Raw genomic sequence first — 25,994 nt, 5'->3', positions numbered from 1 at the left:
GTATGAAGAGAGACGTTTTCCCTGAGCCCAGAGACAGCCAAGAGATTAATCGCTCATTTTCACTGCATTGTTAGCTTGAGGTATAACTCAATTTTTGCTCCTAATCAGACTCCTGTACATTCACAAAAATCTTAAGTGGAGCTTTGAACTCGACCCAGCTAGTCCAGGGGAGAGAGGGTTGAAGCTAAAATGCTGCTGACACTTCAGCTAGTAATGCAATGGGCAGCTTGAGTTCTAACAATTCGGTAACTACTAATCCAATCACTGAGTAGCTCAAGAGTTCTTTTGCAGACTGGTTGCACTCACTTTAGCTAGACTAGCTGAAGTGGAATAACTCAAATGTACTGTCGAAGTGAAGACAAATTAGTCCAAACTCTTTCTTGCCTGAGCGTTTCCCCTAACACTCCTGCCGTTCACACAACCCAACCCAGCAGACACCAGCTCTGGTTTTGTTTCAGCCCACGCTGGTAACCAGCTTACTTGGCTATTCAAGTCTAGGTGCTGTTAGTCCTCCAATGCTATCCCACAATTCCCCGAAAGTTGCACTTGTCTACTTCCTCCCTTCTTCTGTACTCAAGTCACCTGCACTGGCTCAGCATTTTAAACTCGTATTTGCCTGCACCAGCACCATTTCTGCTGCAGACAGGCAGACAAGTCCACTGGGTGCAGTTCAGATCACTGATTTGCAGACTTAATTCTTCAATGGCATTCTCCTTAAAAGTTCTCACCACCAAATGCTGTTTGCTTTTGCCTTCAGAACTGACTGCATTAATAAAAAGTAACTCCATTTGCAAATTGTTTAAATGAAGTATTGTTCCAACGTCATTACCCAAGACATTAGCTTCATGCTAGGTGAGAGAAAGCAAGAGTGCACTCTGCAAACAAATTCACAGAGCAGTCCAGTTTAATGTACCACTAGAATATCCACCAAAAATCCATCCCAGCACATGGGCAGTACACCAACATTGCAGAGGTAGTTACTCAGGCCATACATGGGAACGTTACACCAGTACTAGGCTAGCCTGGAATAAACTTCAGTGAAGATATATCCTTACAGGTAAAGTGAGTATTTAAAGAACGGGAGGAGGGGAAGAAGGGCTATTCTTGCTGTTTACAACCAAGTGCCAGATGACATACAGGAAAACATCTAGGACCAGGAGCCTCCAAACAGCCACAGAGCGTAAAGGAAGCTCACCCAACCCAGACAGAAACAGATCTAGAAGTGACTTAACTTCCTAAGATCGCAAAAGGTGAGGGAGAGGTCAGTGGCATCCCAAAACCATCGTAGCCCTTTTTCAGTTTCTATTATGTTAGATTATTTACTGGTAGTGTTTGTAGGCTATAAAATAGGTTTGCGTATCACTGACTTCTCTGTACGTACACTGTGCATTAAGGAGGTATTTTATGTGCAAGACTGCACATCAAGGAATTGCTTTGTTAATGTTTGCCTTTATAGATAAATGAAGTTGTGATTTAAAAAAAAAAAAATCACAGTAGAAGGGTTCCTGTAAAATTCCAAGGTGAAATATGTAATCTTAAGAAGCCACTCCACCCTTAGCCCATACCCAAAAGACAGACTTCATTTGTACTTCTCTTGGTATATTTGTCAATTTTGAATGTTATTGTGGTGTAGCACTGGAGGACTATTCTATTATAAAACTCTTGTTTTGTTACTGTTCATAAATTACTTTTTTTTAAATGGTGATTTTTTTTTCTAGTAACCATAAGTCTGGTAAATGCTTCAAAAACATAGCAGAAGTACATGTTCCCTTCTAAGGAGCTTACAAATTTTAAACATGGCTGAGTGGAGATGAACAATACAACATAAGAATTACAACACTACAATGACACAGTTACTCCATTTCAGAACGTGCACATCATGGTGGTTCTATAGGATAGAAAGACAGCTTCCTCTTTCACAGGGCGCACAAACAGAATTCCCTAAGGGATACGAATGAGTAAAGTGGCTTAGCAGACCAGAGCAGGAAGAGCATTCCATGCATAGAGGCTTCATGAAAAGTTGTGGGAGAAAAGGATCATCAAGGCCAGCATCACTGGCAGAATAAAAGGAGTGTCGCAATACTTACATTTCAATAAGATTTATGGAACATGTACTGTATTTTCCAAGTATATTACACAGCCTTGACCTGACATTGTTCATACTATTTTGTGTTTCACACCATTTCTCCCTACCCACATGACTAATTTGTTTCCAATTTTTTATTTTGAATCATTTACATACAAGCACAATAACTGTTACCAAAATATGTTTTGTACACTGAGATCTTCCTGTAGACCAATTTCCTTATAGTAGAAAGTTGTTGAAATTAAGTTCTCATGATCCATCCAGAGGATAAGGATGACTTCTACCACACCCTTAATATCATTAGATTGATCCCACGTAATAAGCTCATCATTTTAGGTGATTTAAAAGCCAGAGTTGCTCGGGATGATGCATAATGGGGCAATATGATAGGGTTTGTGTTACTGACTCCATGACAACCTAATGACTTTCCAAATGCGCCAAGTACAACCCAGTCATCTCCAACATCGTATCTGAACAAGTAACAAAATATAAGACAATCTGGAGGCACCCTTATTCAAAACAGTGGCTCATGATGGATTACATTATTGTACAGTGAAGTGATCTTCACAATGTCAGGCTCACTCATTAGAGGCACAGAGAGTCATGTGGAAGTCAAGTGTCCCTCTGAATGCTATCAATCAAGAGACAGCACCTCATGTCAATGAAGAAAATCAGTATTTCAAGCCTGGAAACTTGTGGCAAACCGTTTGAACTCCAACAAACTCCTGGAAGCATTTCCCTCAATTACAGAAGCCTCGAATGTTGAGACAGTCTAGAAACATTTTCTGGGACATAAAATACAATACAGATGCTAAAGTTCTTGGATTTGTTAAGAGAAAACATCAGGACTGGTTTGATGAGAACGACCCCAAAAGTATAGCCGCTCTTTAAATAATTGCATAGTTCCCATCAAGCCTATACAATAGACAAAAATTCAGCCGCTAGGAATGCAGTATATCAGAGAAACACACCATTCAGAACAGACTTCAGCAAATTAAAAATCTGCGGTGGGAAAAGAAAGTGGCAGAGTAACAATTGACAACAAAGACTTTTTTCCTGGGTGTTATGTGTGGTGTCTGGCCCCAGGTACAACCCTGGATAACCCCCGTACATACAATGGATGGCAATGAATTCTTAAACTGACCAAAAAAATCCTTGGCCAATTGATGGAATATTTCAGTTCGCTTCTCAGTCACCCTTCCAACATTTTGAAGGATGCAATTTATGTTCTTCCATACTGCCTATTAAAAGAAGAACTTGCACTAGCCCCTACCTTATGAGAGACCATAACAGCAATAAAGCAGCTGCCACAAGGGAAAGCACCTGGACCAGATGGCATTCCAGTAAAGATCTATAAGCAGGGTTGGTACCACAACGCAAGGCATCACACATGGCTCTTCCATGTTATCTGGGAGCAAGAATCAGTGCCACAGAATTTCAAAGATGTCAACATGGTCCACCTCTATAAACATATGGGTGAGAGGGCAACCTGTGATAATCACCAGCGCATTTCCTTACTCTTTGTTGCTGGGAAAATTCTTGCACAGGTCACACTGAATAGACCTACCAACTATATTGTGGAAACCATCTCCCCAAGTTTCAGTATGGATTTTCATCAGGACAGGGACCTATAGATATGATTTTCAGACTGTACACTTCAGGAAAAGTGCTCGAAGCTAAACTGTGGTCTTTATATATGGTGTTTGTCAACTTAGCTAAAGCTTTTGACTCTGTAAATCATGAGGGACTGGAAACTTCTGTTCATCTTTGGATGCCCTGCAAAGTTTATTTCTGTCATTTGGGCATTCCATGATAGCCAAAGGGGTGCAAAATGGCAAGATATCAGATGTCTTTCTAGTCACAAAGGCACCAAACACTGTTGCATGCTGGCTCCCACTCTTTTCCATCCTTTTTTGGCTATGTTTATGGATGCATTTCATGACATTGACACAGTATTTATCCATTTACAACTGATGGAAAGTTGTTCAATCTACAACACTGTGGTTCTCACATAAAAGTGGCAGATTTACTCATTAAGTTTTTATTTGCCGATGACTGTACAGTGGTTGCTCACTTAATTAATGACAGTCAATTTGTAACTGATCAATTCACTCGTACAATTGTTTTGGTTTCACAATCAGCTTAAAGAACACTGATGTACTGTACCAGCCTGTGCAGTGAATGCACGTCTACTCTACCCAATTAAGATTAACGCTCCACTCAAGTTCATGCAGAAGTTTTGCTACTTAGGTAGAACACCACAATTAATTATGAGATTACCCATTGCCAAGGTCAGTGCTGCATTTGGAATGCTGTCACACCACCTATGGAATGATAGGGGCATCAAAATAAGCACTAAGCTAAATGTCTACTGGGCAGTCACACTTAAAATGCTTCTATATCATTTTGAAACATGGACAACCCATCGCCACCACTTGATCAATTCTACATGCGTAGTTTTTGGTCTGTTAACAGGGGCAAATAATGGGACCAGATTCCCAATATTGATATAATGGTTGGATGTCTGGAATTCAAAGTATGCTCACAAAAACTCAGCTGCTTTGCACTTGGTATCTCATTTATATGGCTGTCTTGAGAATACCCAAAGCCATATTTTATGGTCGCCTAAAATAAGGCATCCATTTTCATAGTGCCCAATATAAACAATATAATCTGGAACAAACTACTCAGTGGAGTTCTGGTGACCCCATCTCGAAAAAGATACAGAAAAGGGCAACAAAAATTAGTGGTATTGAACAGCTTCCACATCAGGAGAGATTAAAAACACAGAGACTCTTCAACTTAGAAAAGAGGCTACTAAGGGGAGATATGATAGAGGTCTATAAAATCATGAATGATGTAGAGCGAATGAATACGTGAAGGGGGTAAATAATACTTCCCTAATCCAAGAACCAGGGATCACTCAATTAAATTAATAGGCAGCAAGTTTACAACAAACTAAGTACTTCACACAATGCATAATCAACCTGGTGAACTCGCTGCCAAGGGATGCTGTGAAGGCCAAAGTATAAGTGGGTTCAAAAAAGAATTAGGTATGTTCATAGCAGACAGGTCCTTCAATAGTTAGTAGCCAACATGGTCAGGGATGCAACCCCCTGGATCACTTGATCTCACTGAAGTCGAGCTTGAAAGCATTTCAGGTTGATCCTAGCAACTGGGAAGCAACAACAGAGGATAGAGCAACATGGCAACAGATTTGTCAAGATGTTAACCACTTTTAAGCAAGGCATATTAACATTTTATGTGAAAAATAAGAGCCCACACCCCAAACTCCTCCTGTGCCCCACAACCCAATCCTCTGCCCTGAGCCATATGCTACACCCAACCCCCTGCCCTGAGCCCCCGCCGCACCCCTCCTGCACCTCAACCTCCTGCCCTGAGCCCCATAACCCTCTGCCCTGAGCTCTGCTGCACCCCCTTGCACTGAGCCCCCTGCCACATCCCTCCTGTACCACAACCCCCCGCCCTGAGCCCTCTCCCACACTCCACACTCCCTTCTGCACCCCAACCCCCTGCCCTGAGCCCCCTCCTACACCCGGCACCCCTCCTACACCCCAACCCCTTGCTCTGAGCTTCTTCCTGCACACCACACCCCCTCCCACACTCCCGCCCCCCAACCTCCTACCCCAGTCCTACATTCACAGCCCTGCATGCAATTTCCCTACCCAGATGTGGCCCTCGGGCCAAAAAGTTTGGCCACCCCTGATTTAAGCACTTAAGAAGGCATTTAGTTTCACACACAAGACATATCAGAATCTGACCTTCTCTTCTTCCAGGTTCTGGGAAGTCTCCTCTTTTAGAAAGTGAGATACTTTCTCATCAGTTATTACTTTAGCTTTCCTGCAATGTATGGACTTTGAGGCATACCTGAAGACAGTTTTGTTTGTTTTTGCTCAATCTTATCTCCTGCGGTACTTCATTTCATAGTTCAGCACTTTTGAGAGAATATGTTAAGTCTTCATCTCAAGCTTCATCCTAGGCTTTGTCAACTACATTGCCAAAAGGCCACTGCTTTCTCATTGTGAAAGGAAAGAAAGGCTGTCCATGATACTGTAGATCCTGACAATCAAGCCCAAGGCCTTACTCAATCTGAAACCAGTTCATGCATATAGTACACTTCTAAATAAATTTGCTATCATACTAAGTGTAAGCAGATCCTGAAGATTCATTTTAATTAATCTGAAGAAGTTTGAAAACACCATGCAGCAGCTTCCATTTATATCCTGGATTCAGGATAAAAGTATAAAGAGGTATGCTATGGTAAATGATCAAAAGCAAAGGTTAACTTGAGGAACTGATCAAAAGCATAACCTGTGTTGGAGAGATGTGCACTTGTTCAGATATCATTCTGCACTTTCTAAATGTATGGGGTATTTTTCTGCCCTGGGATTAACTATACTATCATTTCTCTGTAGCATTTGAATTAGACTAAATGGAAAGAAGTCAGCCAAACAAGATACAGGGATGCAGTATGGTTACTGAATTGGTTACTACAGTCTATAAGTATGTACATGAGGAAAAAAGTGTGATAATGGTCTTTTTAATCTAGTGGAGAAAAGTATAAATACAATTCAAAGGCTGGAAGTTGAAGCTAGTGAATTCAGACTGGAAATAAGATGTCAATTTTTAACGGTGAGAGTAATTAACCATTGAAACAATTTACCTAGTAATGGGGAATCCACCATGAATAACTATTTTTAAAGGAAGATTAGATATTTTTCTAAAAAGATATGGGTAAGGAATTCTTTTGGGGAAGATTTATGGCCTGTGACATACAGGAGGTCAGACTAGATTTTCACAATGGTCCCTCCCAGCCTTAGAATCTAAGAATCTATAAATCTAGGAATTCACAACTGAATGACAGTTTAGGTCTCAAGAGAAGTCAGACACTTTGTAAAGAACTACTGAAGAGCAAAATATTTTAAACTATTAACTAATTTCATGCAACACACCTGTAAAATATCTAAGGATAAACAACAGGGCTATCAAGAGATTAAAAAAATTAATCGCGATTAATCACACTGTTAAACAACAACAGAATACCATTTATTTAAATATTTTTGGATGATTTCTACATTCACAAATATATTAATTTTAATTACAACATAGAATACAAAGTGTACAGTGCTCAGTTTATATTTATTTTTATTACAAGTGTTTGCACTGTAAAAAGAAAAGAAATAGTATTTTTCAATTCACCTAATACAAGTACTGTAATGCAATCTTTATCATTCAAGCTGAACTTACAAATATAGAATTATGTAAAAAATACTGCATTCAAAAATAAAACAAATGTAAAATTTTAGAGCTTGCAAGTCTGCTCAGTCCTACTTCATGTTTGTTTGAGTGACTGGTTGAACAAGTTTGTTTACATTTGCAGTAGATAATGCTGTCCACTTCTTGTTTACAATCTCACCTGAAATTGAGAACAAGCATTATCATGGCACTGTTGTAGCCGGCATCGCAAGGTATTTACGTGACAGATGTGCATGCTTCAACCACCATTCCAGGGGACACGCCTCCATGTTGATGACTAGTTCTGCTTGAAAACCATCTAAAGCAGTGTGGACCGACACATTCATTTTCATTATCTGAGGCAGATGACACTAGCAGAAGGTTGATTTTCTTTTTTGGTGATTCGGGTTCTGTAGTTTTTGCATTGGAGTGTTGCTCTTCTAAGACCTCTGAAAGCATGCTCCTTATCATGTCCCTCTCAGATTTTGGATTCTTAAACTTTGAGTCAAATGCTGTAGTTATCTTGACAAAGTGCAAAGAAGGTACCAATGTGAGATTTGTAAAATCTGTAGTGAATGTGTTCGCAAAACGAACATGTGCTGGGTCATCATCCGAGACTGCTGTAACACGAAATATATGGCAGAATGTAAGTAAAACAGAGGAGGAGACATACAATTCTCCCCCAAAGAGTTCAGTCACAAATTTAATTAACACTTTTTTTTTTTTTTAACAACCATCATCAGCATGGAAGCATGTCCTCTGGAATGGTGGCCGAAGCATGAAGGAGCACAAGAATGTTTAGCATATTTGGCATGTAAATACCTTGCAATGCTGGCTACAAAAGTGCCATGCAAATACCTGTACTCACTTTCTGGTGACACTGTAAATAAGAAGAGGGCAGCATTATCTCTTGTAAAAGTAAACAAATGTATTTGTCTTAGTGATTGGCTGAACAAGAAGTAGGACTAAGTGGACTTGTAGCCTCTGAAGTTTTACATGGTTTTGTTTTTGAGTGCAGCTATGTAATAAAAAAAAATCTACATTTGTAAGTTGCACTTTCAGGACAAAGATTGCACTACAGTATTTATATGAGGTGAACTGAAAAATATTACTTCTGTTTATCATTTTTACAGTGCAAATATTTGTAATCAAAATATACACTTTGATTTCGACTACAACACAGAATACAAGATATATATAAAAATGTAGAAAAACATCCAAAATATTTAAATCAATTTAAATTGGTAGTCTCTTCGTTAACAGTACGATTAAACCTGTGATTAATCGCAATTAATTTTTTTTAATCGGGATTAATTTGAGTTAATCATTTGAGTTAACTGCAACTAATCAACAGCTCTAGTAAATAATGATCACTTCCCCACTCAGATACTCTCATCACTGAGGCGAAATAAAGGGACTGCTCAACTATGCATAGCAACAGTTAAAAAAAAAACACTGCTTAAGAAACTGAAACTGCAAGGAAATTTTTGACAGAAACATCTTTTACTCAAGTTGGAATCTGATCATGAAACTTGCATTAATACTCCTACAATCTCCTTTAATCTCTTTAATGACTTCAGGACCCCAATTTTTACATCTAAACCAGCAGACAGTATCACCTCCAGTTGTAGTAGAATACCCCTTACCACTATTGGGGGAGATTGGCTCAATATTGATCTGCAAAGATGACTGCCACCTACAGAATCACCAACATCATGCCTGCAGCAGTACATCTACAGCTTTTGGAGATTTCAAATCCAAGTACTGGTCCTACCTATCCCTATATAATTTTGATATCAGACAGGATCACAGCAGAATGTGGCATGGCTGCAAGGCCAATATAAGCCATCTGCCATTAATCCAAGCTAAAGTTATTACAAAATTTGCACTGTGCTCAATTTATTTAGTCCCCATTGTTTTTTACTTCATTAACAGCAAACAACCTTGAGTTATCACTTAACTATATAAATGTCAATACTACTACCCACCCAGCTTCAGTTGACCCCCTGCTCCTTGTCCCAAAGTCTTTTTCAGTCTAGTCCCTGACTAGGTTAGTGCAAAGTCTAAAAAGGCAAAGCACAGGGGAAAAGGGATTTAACCAATGAGCAATTAAGGGTGGAGATAGGTACATAACTAATGCTTGTTATTCCAAATTTACTATAGGTCAACTCCATGGATGCCAGATAATACAGATTTACAATAGTTAACAGTGGAATATGGCTGCAGATTTCCGTTACTGACGAACTTAAGAGTAAAAGCTAAATTCTATCTTCATATATAAGCACAACTCCCACTGAAGTCTTCAGGTGGTATGATTAATTAAGGGGAGAATTTAGCCTGTATATTTTGTGATTCTTCTTCTAAAAAAGTTAATATATTAAAAATTACCTTCTTATATTTTCATTTATTGTAATCAGCCTCACATCCCCGAAGTGTCCTCACTGCAGATCTCACTCAAGTTAGCCTAGCTGAAGTGAGAGCAGCCATGCTACAAATAAACACTTGAGCTGCACAGAGTGATTTTCTTTGCAGCTGAAGGTCTGTACTAACTTAAGCTATAGCGTACTGTATATCCCACTGATGGGCCAGCCTACTTGAGCTAAAAGTATCAAACCAAACTTGAGTGAAATTTGGGGGGGGGGGGAGAAGAGGGGGGCCTGGACCTATGTTTGGGGCAACACTGAGTTATAACTCAAATTACCTATGACATGAAGACAGACCCCAAAATTCTGAATCTAAATACACTATAAACAATAAAGCTGATTAGAAATCATCATGGGACAAAGAATGGCATTACGTGTTTGTGCTTATTTGAGAGCACCTTGCTTGCTGACTCATTTGACAGTTCACAAAACTGAATTTCCATACAAGCATACCTGACCTATTTCTTTTAATTTTAACACTTGATAGACACACCTGGTCTGCTAATATTGTCATCAGAGATTTCACTCAATTTAATAAAATCACTACAAATGACATCATTGGTACTGTAATGATGCTGACTCTAACATGTGAACACCCTATTCAATAGAAAGCTTTGATGACTATATCTCTGTATAAAGTCTCCTTAAGCAAAATCTCACTGTTGTAAAGGCTGTTTTGTAACTGTTGCTTTGGTTACAATATTTACATGGAAAGGATTAATGAACCTGTTAATAATTCCTAAATAAAAAGTAATAAATTAATTTCCACCTTTTCTGCACTGGGCTGAGAAGCCGCCTCCTAATACCACTTCTTCATAGCCCAAGAGTTTGATGTCAAACACAGGAACCATTCTACTGCCTGAATCTTCACCCTGAACTTTATAAGTGACCAAATCAGAATTAAAAGGCTACTGACTGAGTACAGATCTGCTTTTTCACTCTGATCCTTCATCCTCCCTGACAACACTCCCATGGAAAATATTCAGACATACAATGTTCTATGTTACATGTAGCCATACTATTAGGAAAGGGTGAGACAGAAATTATAAAGGAAATATACTTCTGTTTTGTTAGGAGGAAGCCTCATTCTTCTCACCTCTGTATAAACCAAGTTTTGGAGAATCTTTAATGGCTTCAGAAAGCAAGAAACCAAACAGACTATTTCCAGAGTGGGTAAGAAATAGGGGGAGTTACATCAGGACTTGAACATTTAGACACCTGCTAACCAGAAACAAATAACAGATGTATGCTACTTTCCCTTCCAAGCAGGATCCAATGGAAGTACTCTAGAGAGAATAGTGCACTCTTTGCACCACAAGCTGACAGGAAAAGAGGGGCTGGATTTTTTCCACTAAGTTACCATCCACAGATCCTGCTGTCTTCATCCCCTTCTTTTGTATTAGAATCGACTTTTCTATGGGCTTGTCTACATCAGAAAGTTGCAGCGCTGGTGAGGGAGTTACAGCGCTGCAACTTTGAAGGTGTACACATCTGCAGGGCACCACCAGCGCTGCAACTCCCTGTTTGCAGCGCTGGCCGTACTCCCGTTTTGTCTCGGGTGTAGAGGATCCAGCGCTGGTGATCCAGCGCTGGTAATCCAATGTAGACAGTTACCAGCGCTTTTCTTGACCTCCGTGGAAGGAGGAAGCCTCTGGTAATCAAGCTGGTTTCCTTTCCCGGTTTGCTCTCTCGGTCCCGGAGCCACTCAGCAAACCGCAGGGAAGGAGACCTGCTTGCTCGGGGTTCCGGGACCGAGAGAGCAAACCGGGAAAGGAGACCAGCTTCGCCGCGGTTTGCTCTCTCGGTCCCGGAGCCAGCCAGCAAACCGCAGGGAAGGAGACCTGCTTGCTCGGGGTTCCGGGACCGAGAGAGCAAACCGGGAACGCCGCGGTTTGCTCTCTCGGTCCCGGAGCTACCCAGCAAACCGCAGGGAAGGAGACCTGCTTGCTCGGGGTTCCGGGACCGAGAGAGCAAACCGGGAAAGGAAACCAGCTTCGCTGCGGTTTGCTCTCTCGGTCCCGGAACCCCGAGCAAGCAGGTCTCCTTCCCTGCGGTTTGCTGGGTGGCTCCGGAAACGCGAGAGCAAACCGCGGCGTTCCCGGTTTGCTCTCTCGGTCCCGGAACCCCGAGCAAGCAGGTCTCCTTCCCTGCGGTTTGCTGGGTGGCTCCGGGACCGAGAGAGCAAACCGCGGCGTTCCCGGTTTGCTCTCTCGGTCCCGGAACCCCGAGCAAGCAGGTCTCCTTCCCTGCGGTTTGCTGGGTGGCTCCGGGACCGAGAGAGCAAACCGCGGCGAAGCTGGTTTCCTTTCCCGGTTTGCTCTCTCGTCCCGGAACCCCCCTTGAAGCCGCCCAACAGCGCTGCAGTGTGGCCACATCTAACACCACTTGCAGCGCTGGTTGCTGTAAGTGTGGCCACTCTGCAGCGCTGGCCCTATACAGCTGTACTAATACAGCTGTAACAACCAGCGCTGCAAAATTTTAGATGTAGACATGGCCTCAGTCTGAAGTTTGAATCTTCACCACCTATTAACCTCTGCCACAGACACCCCTGTAGTTACTATGATAGACAGCCACTTTCCCTTCCCTCACCTTGGTGCTCCTAAAGAGGGAAAACTTTCTGATTGATGAGACAGTCTCAACACAGACCCACTTCCTGGCTTGGAAAATAGATTGGGGAGATTCCCACTCTGCCTCTACTAATCCCATATGAAATACTTCTGCTGTCACCTTCTACCAGAGGACAATTAAGCCCATAACTCTGATGCTCATGAGTTTCCAGAATAATTCAATGGTAATTGCATCAGTTCAGTTTCACTGTTGGTCAGAACTTTAAGCAGTAGCACTGAAACAAATTACATTCTTATGAGCTTCATTCAACTACTGCAGGCACTTGGCAGAAAGTTTCCCCACTCATCATGAGCAAGCATTGTCATTCAACACTTTTTAAAATAAGGTTTCCTTCTGCCACTTGTTCCACGTTGCATATCAAGATTAGCCATTCCCAGGAAAATACTAATCACAGTCATGCCAGAAAATAAATTATTGTTACTTATTTTTAGGATAGTACACCCCCCCTTTGAAATACTAGTTTCTAAATGGACAGATAGATCCAATACAGCAGAGACTGAAAAGGCCCAAAGAAAAACAGTTACTGTTCTGGATAGAGTTTAAATATGAAGATTTTACAAGCAATAGCCTGGAGAAGAAAAGTCAGAAGGCACTTGCTGTATTTAAAAGGCATGACAAAAAGGGATCAGTACGCCTTTCCACAATGGCTTTTAACATAAGAAAAGTAAGCATTGTGAAATAAAAATGCAGACAAAATTAAAATATTAAAGAAAACACTTCATAAAATTTCAGCTTTATATCCGTAATACAAAAAGAGTAAAACAGTGAAATATCAAAATTACAATGTCCTCACCATTTACAAATTAACTTTTCTATCAACTGTCTTAAGACATTCTGAGAAAATCATAGTATGTTATATTATCTCATTGTATAGAAATCATTTCAGACAATGCTTGTGTCCTATAATCACATTTTTAATTATTTTAGAAAATACTTCACATAACACATAGGCAGTCTCCAGATTTCAATGCAAGTGGAATTAGAGTTTTAAATTAACTTGATTTACAAAGTTAAGTGACTGTACGATTAACACTGACAGTTATGCATGGTAAGATGAGGTGATCAAATATGCTCCAGGACAGAAGATAATAAGCCCCATAGGCGTCAGAAAAATCCTCCCACCCTACACCTACAGCTGTCCAGTAGGGAAGGTGCTTTATGGGGTTTTTTTGTCCCACTTTTTCATCAGGGGTTGGCTGCTGTTAAAGGCAGGATACCCAGATGCTAGAAATGGTGTTATCCTATGGGACAGAAAAGCCATTCACTCTGATAAAGCTGCCAATTAAAGCACAAAAAGAGGCTTAGATCTAGCACATGGAGGGGAAATGAACCACCAACTGCGAAAGAGCACAGCAGCACCATTTATTCAACAGCTTTCCCAAGAAACACCTGTTTTCCACTTTGCAATAAACACATACACTTCTGGTACCATAGAAGATTATGTACAGAACTGTATTATCATACTTATATAAAGAAATCCAAAGATTGTTGACTGACTATGAATAATCAAATGCTTTGCAGGCAGAAAAGAGCGCAAAAGATACATAACACAAGTGTTCAAATCTAAACTAGGTCTTTACCATTCTTCTCACCACATTCCTCGCACTATGTTGATTAAAGCCTTACATATAAAGTGTAAACACCACCAGATAAAATAGATTATACTAATGGATATAGGTAAAAGCAAAATTACTCACTCTGTTCTGAGACACATGTATTGTTCTGCTACAGCAAGGAAGAGCCATAGCTCTATTAATATATCAAGTGGTTAAAATTCCAGTTAACTCCTATCTTCGGCTTTACTTGCTTAATGTACGTAGACTACAGAAATATTAATCTCCCTCAGAATAAAAACTGCAGTGCTTTTGGTGCTTATCTTTAGTACTGTTCTAAAAAAAATAAAAAAAAAAGATAGCTAACAACAACCACACCTGTTTAAAAGAGAAAGGGAATCAAAGGTAGCGATTAAGATTTTCAGAAGCATTCAGAGCGGAAAGTTTGCTCATTGGCTCAACTGAATAAATGCAATGACCCCTCTGCAGATGGTATACCCTAAGGTCAAAAGATCAAGTTTTTCCTCTTTTAATAATAATCTCATAAAATTTTCAAAATACAAAAAAACTACTCTTGGCTTTACAACAACAAAATAGCTCAAAATGTGAAAGAGTAAAGCACTACAATGCAAGTGCTGCAATATTCTTCCAGTCAATTCAGTTGTTCCTTTGGCATCTTTGCACAATTAGATTATCTGACATATTTTCCTTTTTAATCCTTTAAATCATCAAAAGCAAACTATGGAAGTAATCAGATCTTGAATCCCAGCTAAGCCTGACAGAGGGTCAGGACATACACACAATGTCCCCTATTCTCAGTTGCTCTGTTTCACTGGTCTCTTGACCCTGTTCTTTTATTTCCTGTATACAATATTATCAGTTCACCGGGGAAAGAACTCTGCCACACAGTCTTATCAAGAGAAATGTTCTGATCCGGACGAATATGGATCTGGAGCTAAAGTTAGGAAGAATTAATACCACTACCTTTTAACTGCAGGAAACGTTTCCCTCCTTACTCTGGGTCGAAGAGGAGTTTCGTGTAACACCTATAGCCATGGACGTGCTCAAGTAACCTAAAAGGACTCCAGCTGCTACAAAAGGGGCTGAGAGCGCAGCGCTCGGTGTTTAGCGAGGCCTACTTACATTTGCAGCCGTTCAAGCGAGTATCTCCGGTGACTCCCCCAGTTATTTCTATAAACGGCCGCGCAGAATAAGCGCCCAGTTCCGCTGTTACAGGTTTACCCGACACCACGGGCCTCGCGCCCAGAGCTCCCCGCTGCCTCCTGGGGGGTCTTACACACTCCCCTGGGGCAGGAAAGGGGCCTTACAGCCCGGTCTCCGAGCCGCCGCTCCATCCCCGAGGAGAGATGCATCGCCGACTCCTTGCCCACCCGTCCCCAAGGACAACACCTGCTCCCCGGCTCCCAGCCACAAGCCCGTCCCCGGCGGCCGCCTCTCTCACCCATCCCCGCACACACCACCCAGCCCTCCGCCCGGCCCATCCCCAGGTCCGTAGCATTCCCTGCCGACCCCCCGCGGGCCCGGAGCCTCCCCCGCCAGCCTGGCCCAGCCGCTCACCAGGAGTAGGTCTGTTCCGCCATGACGGCTGCGGGGCGGCCGAGCTGCGCGGCGGTGGCCAAGCCCCGGCTCCTCCTCTCCCTCACTTGCTCCGGGGCTCACTGGCGGCCCCGCTGCGGCTCCCGGCCCAACATGGCGGCGACTGTAAGCAGGGAGAGGAGCGAAGGGGTCCCCGCCCGGCGGGGGGGCTGCTCAGTAGCCACGCCACAGGGCCGTGCTCGGGCGCCGACGACGGGCAGGCCTCATGACCGGGAAGCGGCGACGGCGGCCGGACTGGGAGAAAGAGAAGGGGAAACTCCGCGTACCGAGCTCCAAGGCGAGCCCGCTCAGACTCTGCTCGCGCACAGGGGGCGGGGCCTCCGGTCGCGCGGGTCACGTGCCCACAACACGCTCACGTGCCGCCGCCGCCGCCGCCGGCCCACTGGCGCAGAAGCGTTAGGGAACCTGACGCGGTTGTGTGCTGGGCCTGCCCGCACTCCATTCCCCGTGATCGTCCGGGGAGGAGAGGCAGAGCCTTCTGCCGGGAGTGCGACCTGTTCGCCTTCTCTGGGGATGAGCCCGTCTTGCCTACGTATCCCCCACCAGAGAACTGGGAAAGGAGCCGTCCCGGGCGGGGGGAGAGTCCCTTGTTTTCCCCTCAGTGCTGGGACATGGAGCCTTCCAGGAGGGCGGTGGGGGGAGAGTCTGAGCTATTCACTTCTCTCTCGGTGGGGACTTGGAGCCTTCAGGGGGGGGGGGGGGCGTGTCTGAGCTATTCACTCATCTCAGTGCTGGGGACATGGAGCCTTCGGGGACTGGGGGAGTGTCTGAGCTAGTCACTGCCCTCGGTGCTGAGGACATGGAGCCTTCCGGGGTAGGGGGGGGTCTGAGCTATTCACTTCTCTCTCGGTGGGGACTTGGAGCCTTCAGCGGGGGGGGGGGCGTGTCTGAGCTATTCACTCATCTCAGTGCTGGGACATGGAGCCTTCGGGGACTGGGGGAGTGTCTGAGCTAGTCACTGCCCTCGGTGCTGAGGACATGGAGCCTTCCGGGGTGGGGGTGGGGTCCGAGCTAGTCACTGCCCTCGGTGCTGAGGACATGGAGCCTTTTGGGGTGGGGTCTGAGCTATTCATTCCCCTCTCAGTGCTGAGGACATGGAGCCTTCCGGGGTGGGGTCTCAGCTAGTCACTGCCCTCGGTGCTGAGGACATGGAGCCTTCCGGGGTGGGGGGTGTCTGAGCTATTCACTCCCCTCTCAGTGCTGGGGACATGGAGCCTTCCGGGGTGGGGTGGGGTCTGAGCTATTCACTCCCCTCTCAGTGCTGGGGACATGGAGCCTTCCGGGGTGGGGGGTGTCTGAGCTATTCACTCCCCTCTCAGTGCTGGGGACATGGAGCCTTCCGGGGGCGGGGCTAGAATCTGAGCTATTCACTTTTCTCGGTGGGGTCATGGAGCCTTCGTGCGGGGGGGAGGAGAGGGTTTGAGCTATTCACTCCCCTCTCAGTGCTGGGGACATAGAGACGGGGGGTGGGGGGAGAGCCCTGATCTATTCATTCCCCTCTCAGTGCTGGGGACATGGAGCCTTCCGGGGTGGGGTCTGAGTATTCACTCCCCTCTCAGTGCTGGGGACATAGAGACGGGGGTGGGGGGAGAGCCCTGATCTATTCATTCCCCTCTCAGTGCTGGGGACATGGAGCCTTCGCGGAGGGGGGAAGAGTCCTGAGCTATTAGCTCCCCTCAGTGTGGGACATGGTGCTTTCTGGGTGTGTGTAATGTTTATTCCAGGTGCCCTTCCCGTCCGCGCTGGGTGCAGGACTCGAGCCTGCTCATTCTGAGCTATTAAATTTCCCCTACAGTGCAAGAAAATTGCCTGGGGAGTAGAAGTAGGGTGGAGCCTGCACACACACCCCCTTTCTCGCAGCTCAGCCCGAGAAGCTATACCCGCCGCGGAAGGGGCTCCGCTCAGCACGGCTGCTCTGGGGGTGCGGTTCTCTCCCTTTGCAGGGAACCATCTTTCCTCGCCAGTGGAACTGCCTTTGGGGTGGGGGGGTGGCTACGAGAGGAGTTCTTCTCAGCCCTTCCGCCTTTATATGTAATCGGTGTAAACAACTCATTAGGAAGGAGCAGAGAGAGTCTTGTACCTGATTCGAACCCTAAATGTTGGAGACAGAACAAAACTGGGCAATGTGCTGGGCGTCAGACTAGATGTTCATGATGGTCCTTTCTGGCCTTTGAGTCTATGAGAATTCTGACCTCTCACACGTCTGGTTTGTTTCTCTTAGTTCACTTGAGTTCTGCTGGCAATGAAAGTCTGGCTGACTGCCAGAAATCCCTCCTTCCAACTAAAAAGCTGGTTTGGGAAGTGTTCGCTGCAGGAGTTGTGAGTCTGCATGGCAGGAATGGCCCTGTTAGGATCAGGTACAGACTTGAGCTCAGTGGAATGGGGAAATCTCAGGGAGTCTTTTAGTAGTGAATAGGGTGAACCAGAACCCACACATCAGAAGTTTGAAAGTAACATCCATTTTAAGGAGGGAGGGTGTCCCTGAGTCTAATTTATGCATATTTTATTCTGACATGTTGCAGCTTGTGAGACCCAGAGTAATAGAGACAGTTTAATCATTTTGGGCTGGGATACTTAGGAACACCAGAATTGGCATATTAAATTAGACCTATGGTCCATCTAGTGCAGCATCCTATCTCTGACTGGCCAGCACCCAGATGCTTCAGAAGAAGGTGCAAGTAACTCCACAGTAGGCAGATGTGGGATAATCTGCCACCTCCCATGAAAAATCTCATCCTAATCTCTAAAACTGTTTTAAACCCAGAAGCATGAGGTTTTATATTGTCAGAAAAATTTGTTAGCATTAACTGTTAACCATATAACTGTCCAATCATTCTGAATCTTTCTAAAGTCTTGGTCTTAATGAGTTCCAGAGTCTAAGCCCTTGGCTACACTGGCACTTTACAGCGCTGCAACTTTCGCGCTTAGGGGTGTGAAAAAACACCCCCCTGAGCGCTGCAAGATACAGCACTGTAAAGCCTCAGTGTAATCAGTGCCGCAGTGGTGGGAGCGCGGCTCCCAGTGCTGCAAGCTGCACCCGTAGAGGATGTGGTTTACGTGCTGCGCTGGGAGAGCTCTCTCCTAGCGCTGGCGCTCCGACCACACTCACACTTCAAAGCGCTGCCGTGGCAGCACTTTGAAATTTCAAGTGTAGCCATACCCTAATTGTTCTTTTTGTAAGTGTGAGAGGTTTACCTTGGTTTCCATAGCCACATTTCCACCTCCCTCACTGTGCTTGCAGTGTGCCATGTAATTGGTTGGTTGCCACCTTGCCCAGAAATTACAACATTGAGTGGAGTCATGGGTAGATATAGGACTCAATCCTGTGAGCTCATGAGCTTCCTCAGTCAAAAGGAGTTGATGTTGAATGCTGGGTTTGGGTATGTTTAGATATTTATTTAAAAATCTGGGGTGGTAAATGTAACTTTTATTTCAAATCAACTTGGTTTTTGTCAATATGCATGTGAGTTACGGGATTTGTGCACAGAGAGATAACTGCACTCCTCTCAGTTCCTGAGGTTGCTACTCTGTCTCCCTCATTACCTGGAAATGTTGAATTTATAGGAGAAGACACTACTGACATTTGAAATGGATGTGCCAATCCAGCAATGCATGCATCTCAGTAGCTTGTTTTCATTACTTCTCCTTGCTCAAGAAATATCCAGTAGTAGCTTCTATGTGTTTCTTCAGTCAAAAAAAAAGAAAAGGGGAAACTCTCCCAAATTTACCTGCAGAGTGATGTCCTTCCAGTGCTGGGGGAGAACATGGGAGAAACACACTTATGGGGACTGTGGAGTGAAGGGGTGCACATGCATGCATACAGCTTGTCTTTTTGTCTTCAAAGGCCAGACTTCATCTGCCTGGGGGAAGAAACAAGCTAGGGGCCCAATCCTGCAAGTCCTAACTTCAGTGGAACTACTGGATGAGAAGGATCACACCCTAATTTAACACAAAACTATATTTCTATTTCCTCTTTTACATACCTGGGTATACATATTGAAACCTTGAAAACCAACTGCTTTTCCCATTGCTGTTTCAGTTCCACCAAATTCATGTGACTTCATAGGTACATGCTATTTCTGAGGAATAAGCTTATTTGTTTTTCAGTCAGAGGAGGGGCACTTGATAAATATCGTGTCCTTGGTACAATGATTCTGAACTTTTAAAATTCTCCTTTAATTACATTCCCTGGTATGTTACAGAAAACTGACACTTACAGAGCCATATTTGACTTTTTCTTTCAAGACAACAAAGGAGATTAAAGAAACCAGAAGCTCAGGATTCTTTTAGGAAGCCTGCAAGGGGACAAAAGAACATTCAAAACGTCCAAACATGCTGAGACAAAATGCTAAATGGATGTCTCACTGTAACACCATACACCATGTTAAAACCATCTGTCAGGGAGAAAACTTGTCACTTGTTGATACGACTTGTCCCTTCCCTCTTCTCTGTCTTAGTCTCTCTCTGTTTAGTGCTGCTGATAAATCCTGAATCCTAAGAATGATTGTGCTTCTCCTGAGTACAACTTGTGGCCCTGATCCCACAAGCTTTGTTCACTCAGGTAAACTTTACTCCATATTATTTTGTTTAAACTGCTTGCCTGAGTAAGGATTTGAGCCCTTGGACATCAGTCCACCTTTTCACTATTTTTCACTATTCTCTTTAACATGGCAGAGGGTAAAGAGCTAGTATTAAGTGACAGGTGTCCGTAATGTAATTGCCTTAGAGATGGAAGAGCTCCAACTAGGCCTGGAATAAATAGCCCTTATAGTGTAAGTTTAAGGTACATGCAGAGACTGCACTCATTAACATAATGTTAATGACTGTAATTATAGTATTTTTTCTTTCTGCCATTGTCCTCAGTGCAGTATCAGGAGCTGAGTTACTTGGTCTTATTTGGATAGGAGAGTATTCAGGACCTATATTTTTGTTAGTTTTATTTATTGTATTGAAACAGGGCAGCTTTGTTTCAGGAGGTTGATCTGTGGTTACAGAACAGGATTGGGAGCCATGGGTTCTCCTCCCAGTTCTGTTACTGGCTCTCTGTGTAACCCTGAGGAGAGTCATTTCACATCTTTGTGTCTCAGTTTCACCATCAATCAAACTGGGATAACAATATGTCCCTACCTCACAGGGGTGTTGGGTGGACTGATTAGTTAAATATAGTAAATCTCTTTGAAGAAGGAAAGTATTACATAGGAGCTCAGTGTTCTATGAAGTTTGTCCTTCCTGGGAGGAGGAGGGAGCACCCAAAATACCTGTACAATTAAAATAGTGCGTATTAATAAAATGACATTTGGAACTTGTTTGAGGGCTTCTCCTTCTCTAGCTGTACTCCTAAAGTACCACATATCTATGCCATGAAAACAGTGTTAAAGATGCATCATAGCTGATGGAGTGAGGAATGTCATCTCCTTCCCCTCTGTCCCTCAGAGGTCTTGCACTGAGCCAGTCAACCCTGTAATGTTGCCACACTTCTAGACCCTCCGCAAAAACACACACAGCAGGACCTCCTCTCAGGGGAAATCATTTTCTTTTCCCTGAACAGTCTCCCTCAAAGTAGCAATTCACTATTACCAGAACTGAAATTGGAAAACTGTGACACAGTGAGGAATTTGGGACTTTTCATTCTACTGCCCTGCAAACAGAGTATCACTGGGAGCGATTCCCACCAGACCATGCATCAGTCTGTTCAAACAATTTATTTTCACAAGTCTTTACATACGAGTAGAGCATCATAATCTGCTCTTTTCCACTATCAGAGGGGAGTGTCAATCAGTACTTCAAGTACTTTTAAGTTCTTCAGATTAGTTTCCTGTACTCTTCTGGGAAGGGGGGGCATACAACAATTCTGGTATCCATAAAACAGCAGCATGCATGCTGACCACCCATGATGAAATGGTTTCTAATTCTACAGCCTCTTTAATTCTCTTACTCTACTTACCACATTAGTTTGAGGCACACGTGATTTTATCTGATGGGCAATTAACGTATCATCATATTTTCAGCACAGCATGGTAAAAGCAGGCAAGTAGACTTTGTGCCTAGGCTAGTAAATATTCATGATGATTTTGCAGGCATGCTCCAGCAGCATTACACAGTAACAATGAGACCAGTTCACAGGGCAGGATTATTGCATTCTCCTGATCCAGCATGCACGCACTCTTAGCAGCATGGGGTGGGGCATTGCTTGCATTCCCCAGATTATTTTCTTATCATATATCTCTCTTTCACAGAATCTCCTCAGACCTGCAAGAGATGGAGAGCCTTACTCAGAGTTTCAGTGATATCAGAGTTTGACATTACAACCTTCCTGGCCACACATGAACAGATTTTAAGGTAGCCATCCTACAGCAAAAAAACTTCAGGACCAGACTTCAAAGAGAAACTCCTGAGCTTCAGTTCATTTGCAAATTTGACAGGATTAAACAAAGACTGTGAATGGCTAGCCAACTACAAAAGCAGTTTCTCCTCCCTTGGTGTTCAGACCTCAACTGCTAGAAGAGGGCCTCATTCTCCCTGATTGGACTAACCTCGTTATCTCCAGACTGATTCTGGCCTGCATATTTATACCTGCCTCTGGAAATTTCCATTACATGCATCTGATGAAGTGGGTATTCACCCACAAAAGCTTATGCTCCAATACATCTGTTAGTCTATAAGGTGCCACAGGACTCTCTGTTGCTTTTGACATTACAGTCTCTCTTCAAGTGAGCTGCACTGCACTGCACCTTGAACATACACTGCTGCAGTGCCTAGACCTGTCAGAGCCATTTCAGTGCTGGCAGCAAACAAATAAGATCCTTCTTTGTCCCTGGTTGCTTAAGTAGCTCCCAAGGCACAGTAAGGTAACAGCATGGGAGAGAATGGGTGGTAGAGGAGAATCAGATGGCACCAGTGACAGCAAAGAGCCCTTCCCCATCAGCCACAAAGCTTGGCTTTTATCAGATGTCAGTCTAACAGAGCCAGTCTCGATTCCTCACTGACGGAAATAGAGAGAGAAGAGCAGAGTGGCCTAGTGTGAAATGACCACCTTGCAGACAGAGACATGACAGGAATGGTTGGCCGCTCTTCGGAGCTTTGAGGGGAGCAGAGAGGATGGAAATGAGCAGGGAAATAAGGCAAAAATCAGAATTCCAGTCTTAGAATTTATCTCAGACCTGCAATGGGTTCTTCTGCATTCAAGATCTTAATATGAATCTCAACATTGTAGATGGTTTAAATGTGTGCTCCTACCTCTGTTTATCCAGGCAGGTCAAAGAATGAAAGGATGGCATACTTGTGTGCACATCCTCCTCCTCCTCCTTTAGAGAGAGAGGAAACTAGAGATAAATAAGACTTGTTCCCTCCATCTCCCTAAGGCCAGTGCAGGGTCATTCCCTATACCATACTTTCTAGTTCTTTGTCCAGTCTAATTTTAAATGTCCATTAGATCTTCAACTATTTCCCTAGGGAGATGGATTGTCAGGGAAGGGCATCAAAACATCTGTTTTCTTGATCTTAACTACTCCCTGCACTACGTGGCAAAGGGAATTAAAGAGGAAAGACATTGCTCTGCTGAAGACAAAGCTCCAGGTTCAGTACCTACCAAAAATTAGCTGTTTACTCTCCTGCTCTACTACAAACTAATTTCCCATCATAATCCCTTCATAATCATGTATTCTGGTACCCCTTCCATCCGGTGAGGTGTTCACAGTTTGCACAAACAGCTGACATGTAACCCTGTAAAAAAACAAAACCTAACATTATCCAGGATTTCTCACAATCCCACGTGTTAATTAAGAATGAGCTCCCAGGGCACAAATCATCATAATCATCATCCTTTATACTTATAATAGCTCCTTTTCACCCTAACAGGGGGATTAGGAGGAGGAGGACAGCTTCTCTGTCTGGGAAGAGGAAGGATAGTGAAGTTAAATTAATTCATGCCAGTAAAATACTTTGAAACACTCTGCTAGAGGTGTAGTAATGTCAGTGTGGCTGTTACACTAATGGAACTATATGGGCTCCCTCTGGTGGTCTCTTCATTATAGGAAAATTTTTATTTGTTCCTTCCCCAGATGCTCCTTGGAGCCATGATGTGGATAAGTCAGGGGCTGACTCTGCCATAAAAAACTGCAATGTTTATTTGTCAGCAGGTATAAGAGGAATAGTTGAATACGATGGATGTAATTAAATACAATGATTACAATTTATGTTATTGACAGAACAAATCAGATGTTATGGGCCTGAATTTGCTCTCAATTCTATTAATTCAACCTTCTGATTTAGGAGATAGATGGCCGTAAAAAGCAGAATTTATATAGCTCTAAAATAAGAATAATACCTATATAACACCCCCACATTGTACGTTCATGCTGTGGCACTGACTGCTAATCCACAGTTAACTATTTTATTAAATATTCTTGACAAAAGCAACAATACTAGAATGGTTAACCAAAACCAGAGCATTATTTATCAGTAGAATAGAATGCCTCGTTCAAGATACAGGAGACACACCTTGTTCCAAAAGTCTGTCAGGAAATGCCAGCAATTCAACACTTTAAGACAACTCCCATGCAGTACGCTGTCCTGTCCGCTGTTTGGGTGGGAGTGAAGGAGATTATTCATTATTATCTGAAAGTAACATGCACAGAACTTTAGAAAAGAGATGTCATTTTTTTATCTCACCCTTAAAAAATACATACAGAAGCTTGAACCTAAAATCTGCTTCCTTCTTTATTTATTTCTCCTTTATGAATTCACACTGATTTGTTAATGTAAAGTTGCTTATGAACACAGGGTTGAGCAAGCTTCTCTATTATTGTAAGGTTACTCATATCATTTTGTCATTGAAGGGTTAATCTTAAGCACTGGGCTGCTGTAACTATGTTTATTCATAATTGGGAGGAAAAGAGTAGTGAACTGATTTTGAAAAAAAAAAAAGGCATGGAAAACAATAAAATGGATGTTGAAAACAGATATAGGAAAAACAGACAAGTGTCATTTTGAGCCTCTGAATCTTAAAAGCTTCCTTTCACTAGTAGAGCTGCAAACATCATATGAAGCATGGTAACTTAGTTCACATTACAGCCTAAATTAATCAAGTCATTCACAACTCAGTAAGTCAGTTATTTCAGATAAGGAAGTCCGCAAACACTGAACATTTATATTAAACAAGAAAACTGATGCAGCAAAAACAAGTCCTTATCATCCAAACATTCATTATTATGGCAAAACCTGTCAGGTGCCATGCCATTAAGTCACAAGAATCTCTGCTGTCCAAATTTGTGCCACTGTACATTTTAGTTCTTGCTCTAGTAGTAGGACTGTAACTTAGATGGGTAAAGCACTGCAGCCTCCTCCTTTAACCTATTCCACAACTATAACGTCCTCATGGGATACTGCACCCAGTTGCAATAATCAGAGGTACCTGATCTAACAAACCCTTATTTTAAAAGAAAGAGCACTGCTGGTGAGGTTATCAATGAGACATTTTCCCCCTGCCCTCTTGCTTCACAATCCGATAAAGCCAGTATGTCAGCTGTAAGACGTTGCAAAGCTCATCTTTTCTCTTGGGTTGTTCAGGAAGGGAGGATTTGAGGAGGGGTATTATTTGATGGGGTTCTGAACTGTTTATCAGTTTATCTGTGATTTGATGGATTATGTTGGGGAACAGCTTTTAGGCAGTAACGTTTTTATATTAAGAATGTTTACCCTCAAATTTTGTTGTAATTATTTGTCCAGGCATCTGGAGTTTAGAATAGGTACCTCTGAAAGATTAAAAGTAGTAAGTCCTTTGGTTCCAGCTGGCCTTCAGATACAGCCACTCTGAAATTTTCCATGTCTGGAGGTTGCAAGGGGGACCAGGACTAGCTGGGAGATGGTTTCAGGGTGCATCAAGAAGCTGTATCCTGTGGTTTTAAAGAAAGAGTATTGGATGTTATCTTCCTCACTTGTGTCTTTCAGTAATGACCCCAGATGTTGGCTCCTCTTGTCAAGAGTGGGCTCTTCCCAAGAAGCAACCAAGAAATCAAATGTGTCTAAGCTTAAGTGGTGTTCAGAAGAAATGGGGGCACTTCCTGAACAGGTATGTTTGTGCCCAAAGTACTCAATTCAAGGAAAGCTGCTGTGTAATACAGAAAATAATTCTCTGTGTTGCACAGAATAGTGAGGTCATTACACTACACTACACTACACAGAGGAGCAAACTCTAAAAAGATTAAGAGAAACATACTACAGCTCTACCCCGATATAACGTGACCCAATATAACACGAATTTGGATATAATACAGTAAAGCAGTGCTCCGGGAGGTGGGGCTGCACACGCCGGTGGATCAAAGCAAGTTTGATATAAGGCAGTTTCACCTATAACGCGGTACAATTTTTTGGCTACCGAGGACAGCGTTCTAGTGAGGTAGAGGTGTACTATACTAGGCACTTTACAAGTGC

The 25,994-nt window shown here is 43.2% G+C and overlaps 1 protein-coding gene and 1 long non-coding RNA gene across 3 annotated transcripts in view; both read right to left on the bottom strand.

Annotated features, from left to right (window-relative positions):
• The window catches only part of SPPL3 (signal peptide peptidase like 3), a 146,506-nt gene extending 130,603 nt beyond the window's left edge, over window positions 1-15,903 (bottom strand). The window contains exon 1 of the mRNA XM_030582439.1: window positions 15,525-15,903. Coding sequence (XP_030438299.1) covers window positions 15,525-15,547 — 23 coding nt within the window. The 5' untranslated portion in view covers window positions 15,548-15,903. The remainder of the gene's footprint in view (window positions 1-15,524) is intronic.
• Window positions 15,904-20,118: 4,215 nt separating this feature from the next.
• On the bottom strand, window positions 20,119-25,454 carry LOC115660773. Of its 2 annotated transcripts, XR_004002935.1 has the most exons (4): window positions 25,314-25,454; window positions 24,063-24,179; window positions 23,152-23,285; window positions 20,119-21,812 (listed from the first exon to the last, which is right to left on the bottom strand). It is a non-coding gene; the product is annotated as an uncharacterized LOC115660773 (long non-coding RNA). The 2 variants fall into 2 exon arrangements; XR_004002934.1 differs by lacking the exon at window positions 25,314-25,454 and having other exon boundaries at window positions 24,063-24,459.
• Window positions 25,455-25,994: the final 540 nt, after the last annotated feature.

The sequence above is a fragment of the Gopherus evgoodei genome, chromosome 13, assembly GCF_007399415.2.
Source record: "Gopherus evgoodei ecotype Sinaloan lineage chromosome 13, rGopEvg1_v1.p, whole genome shotgun sequence".
NCBI classification, from domain to species: domain Eukaryota; kingdom Metazoa; phylum Chordata; order Testudines; family Testudinidae; genus Gopherus; species Gopherus evgoodei.
Note: the sequence above shows the minus strand (reverse complement) of the source record. Positions and strands in the feature narration are given on the sequence as shown.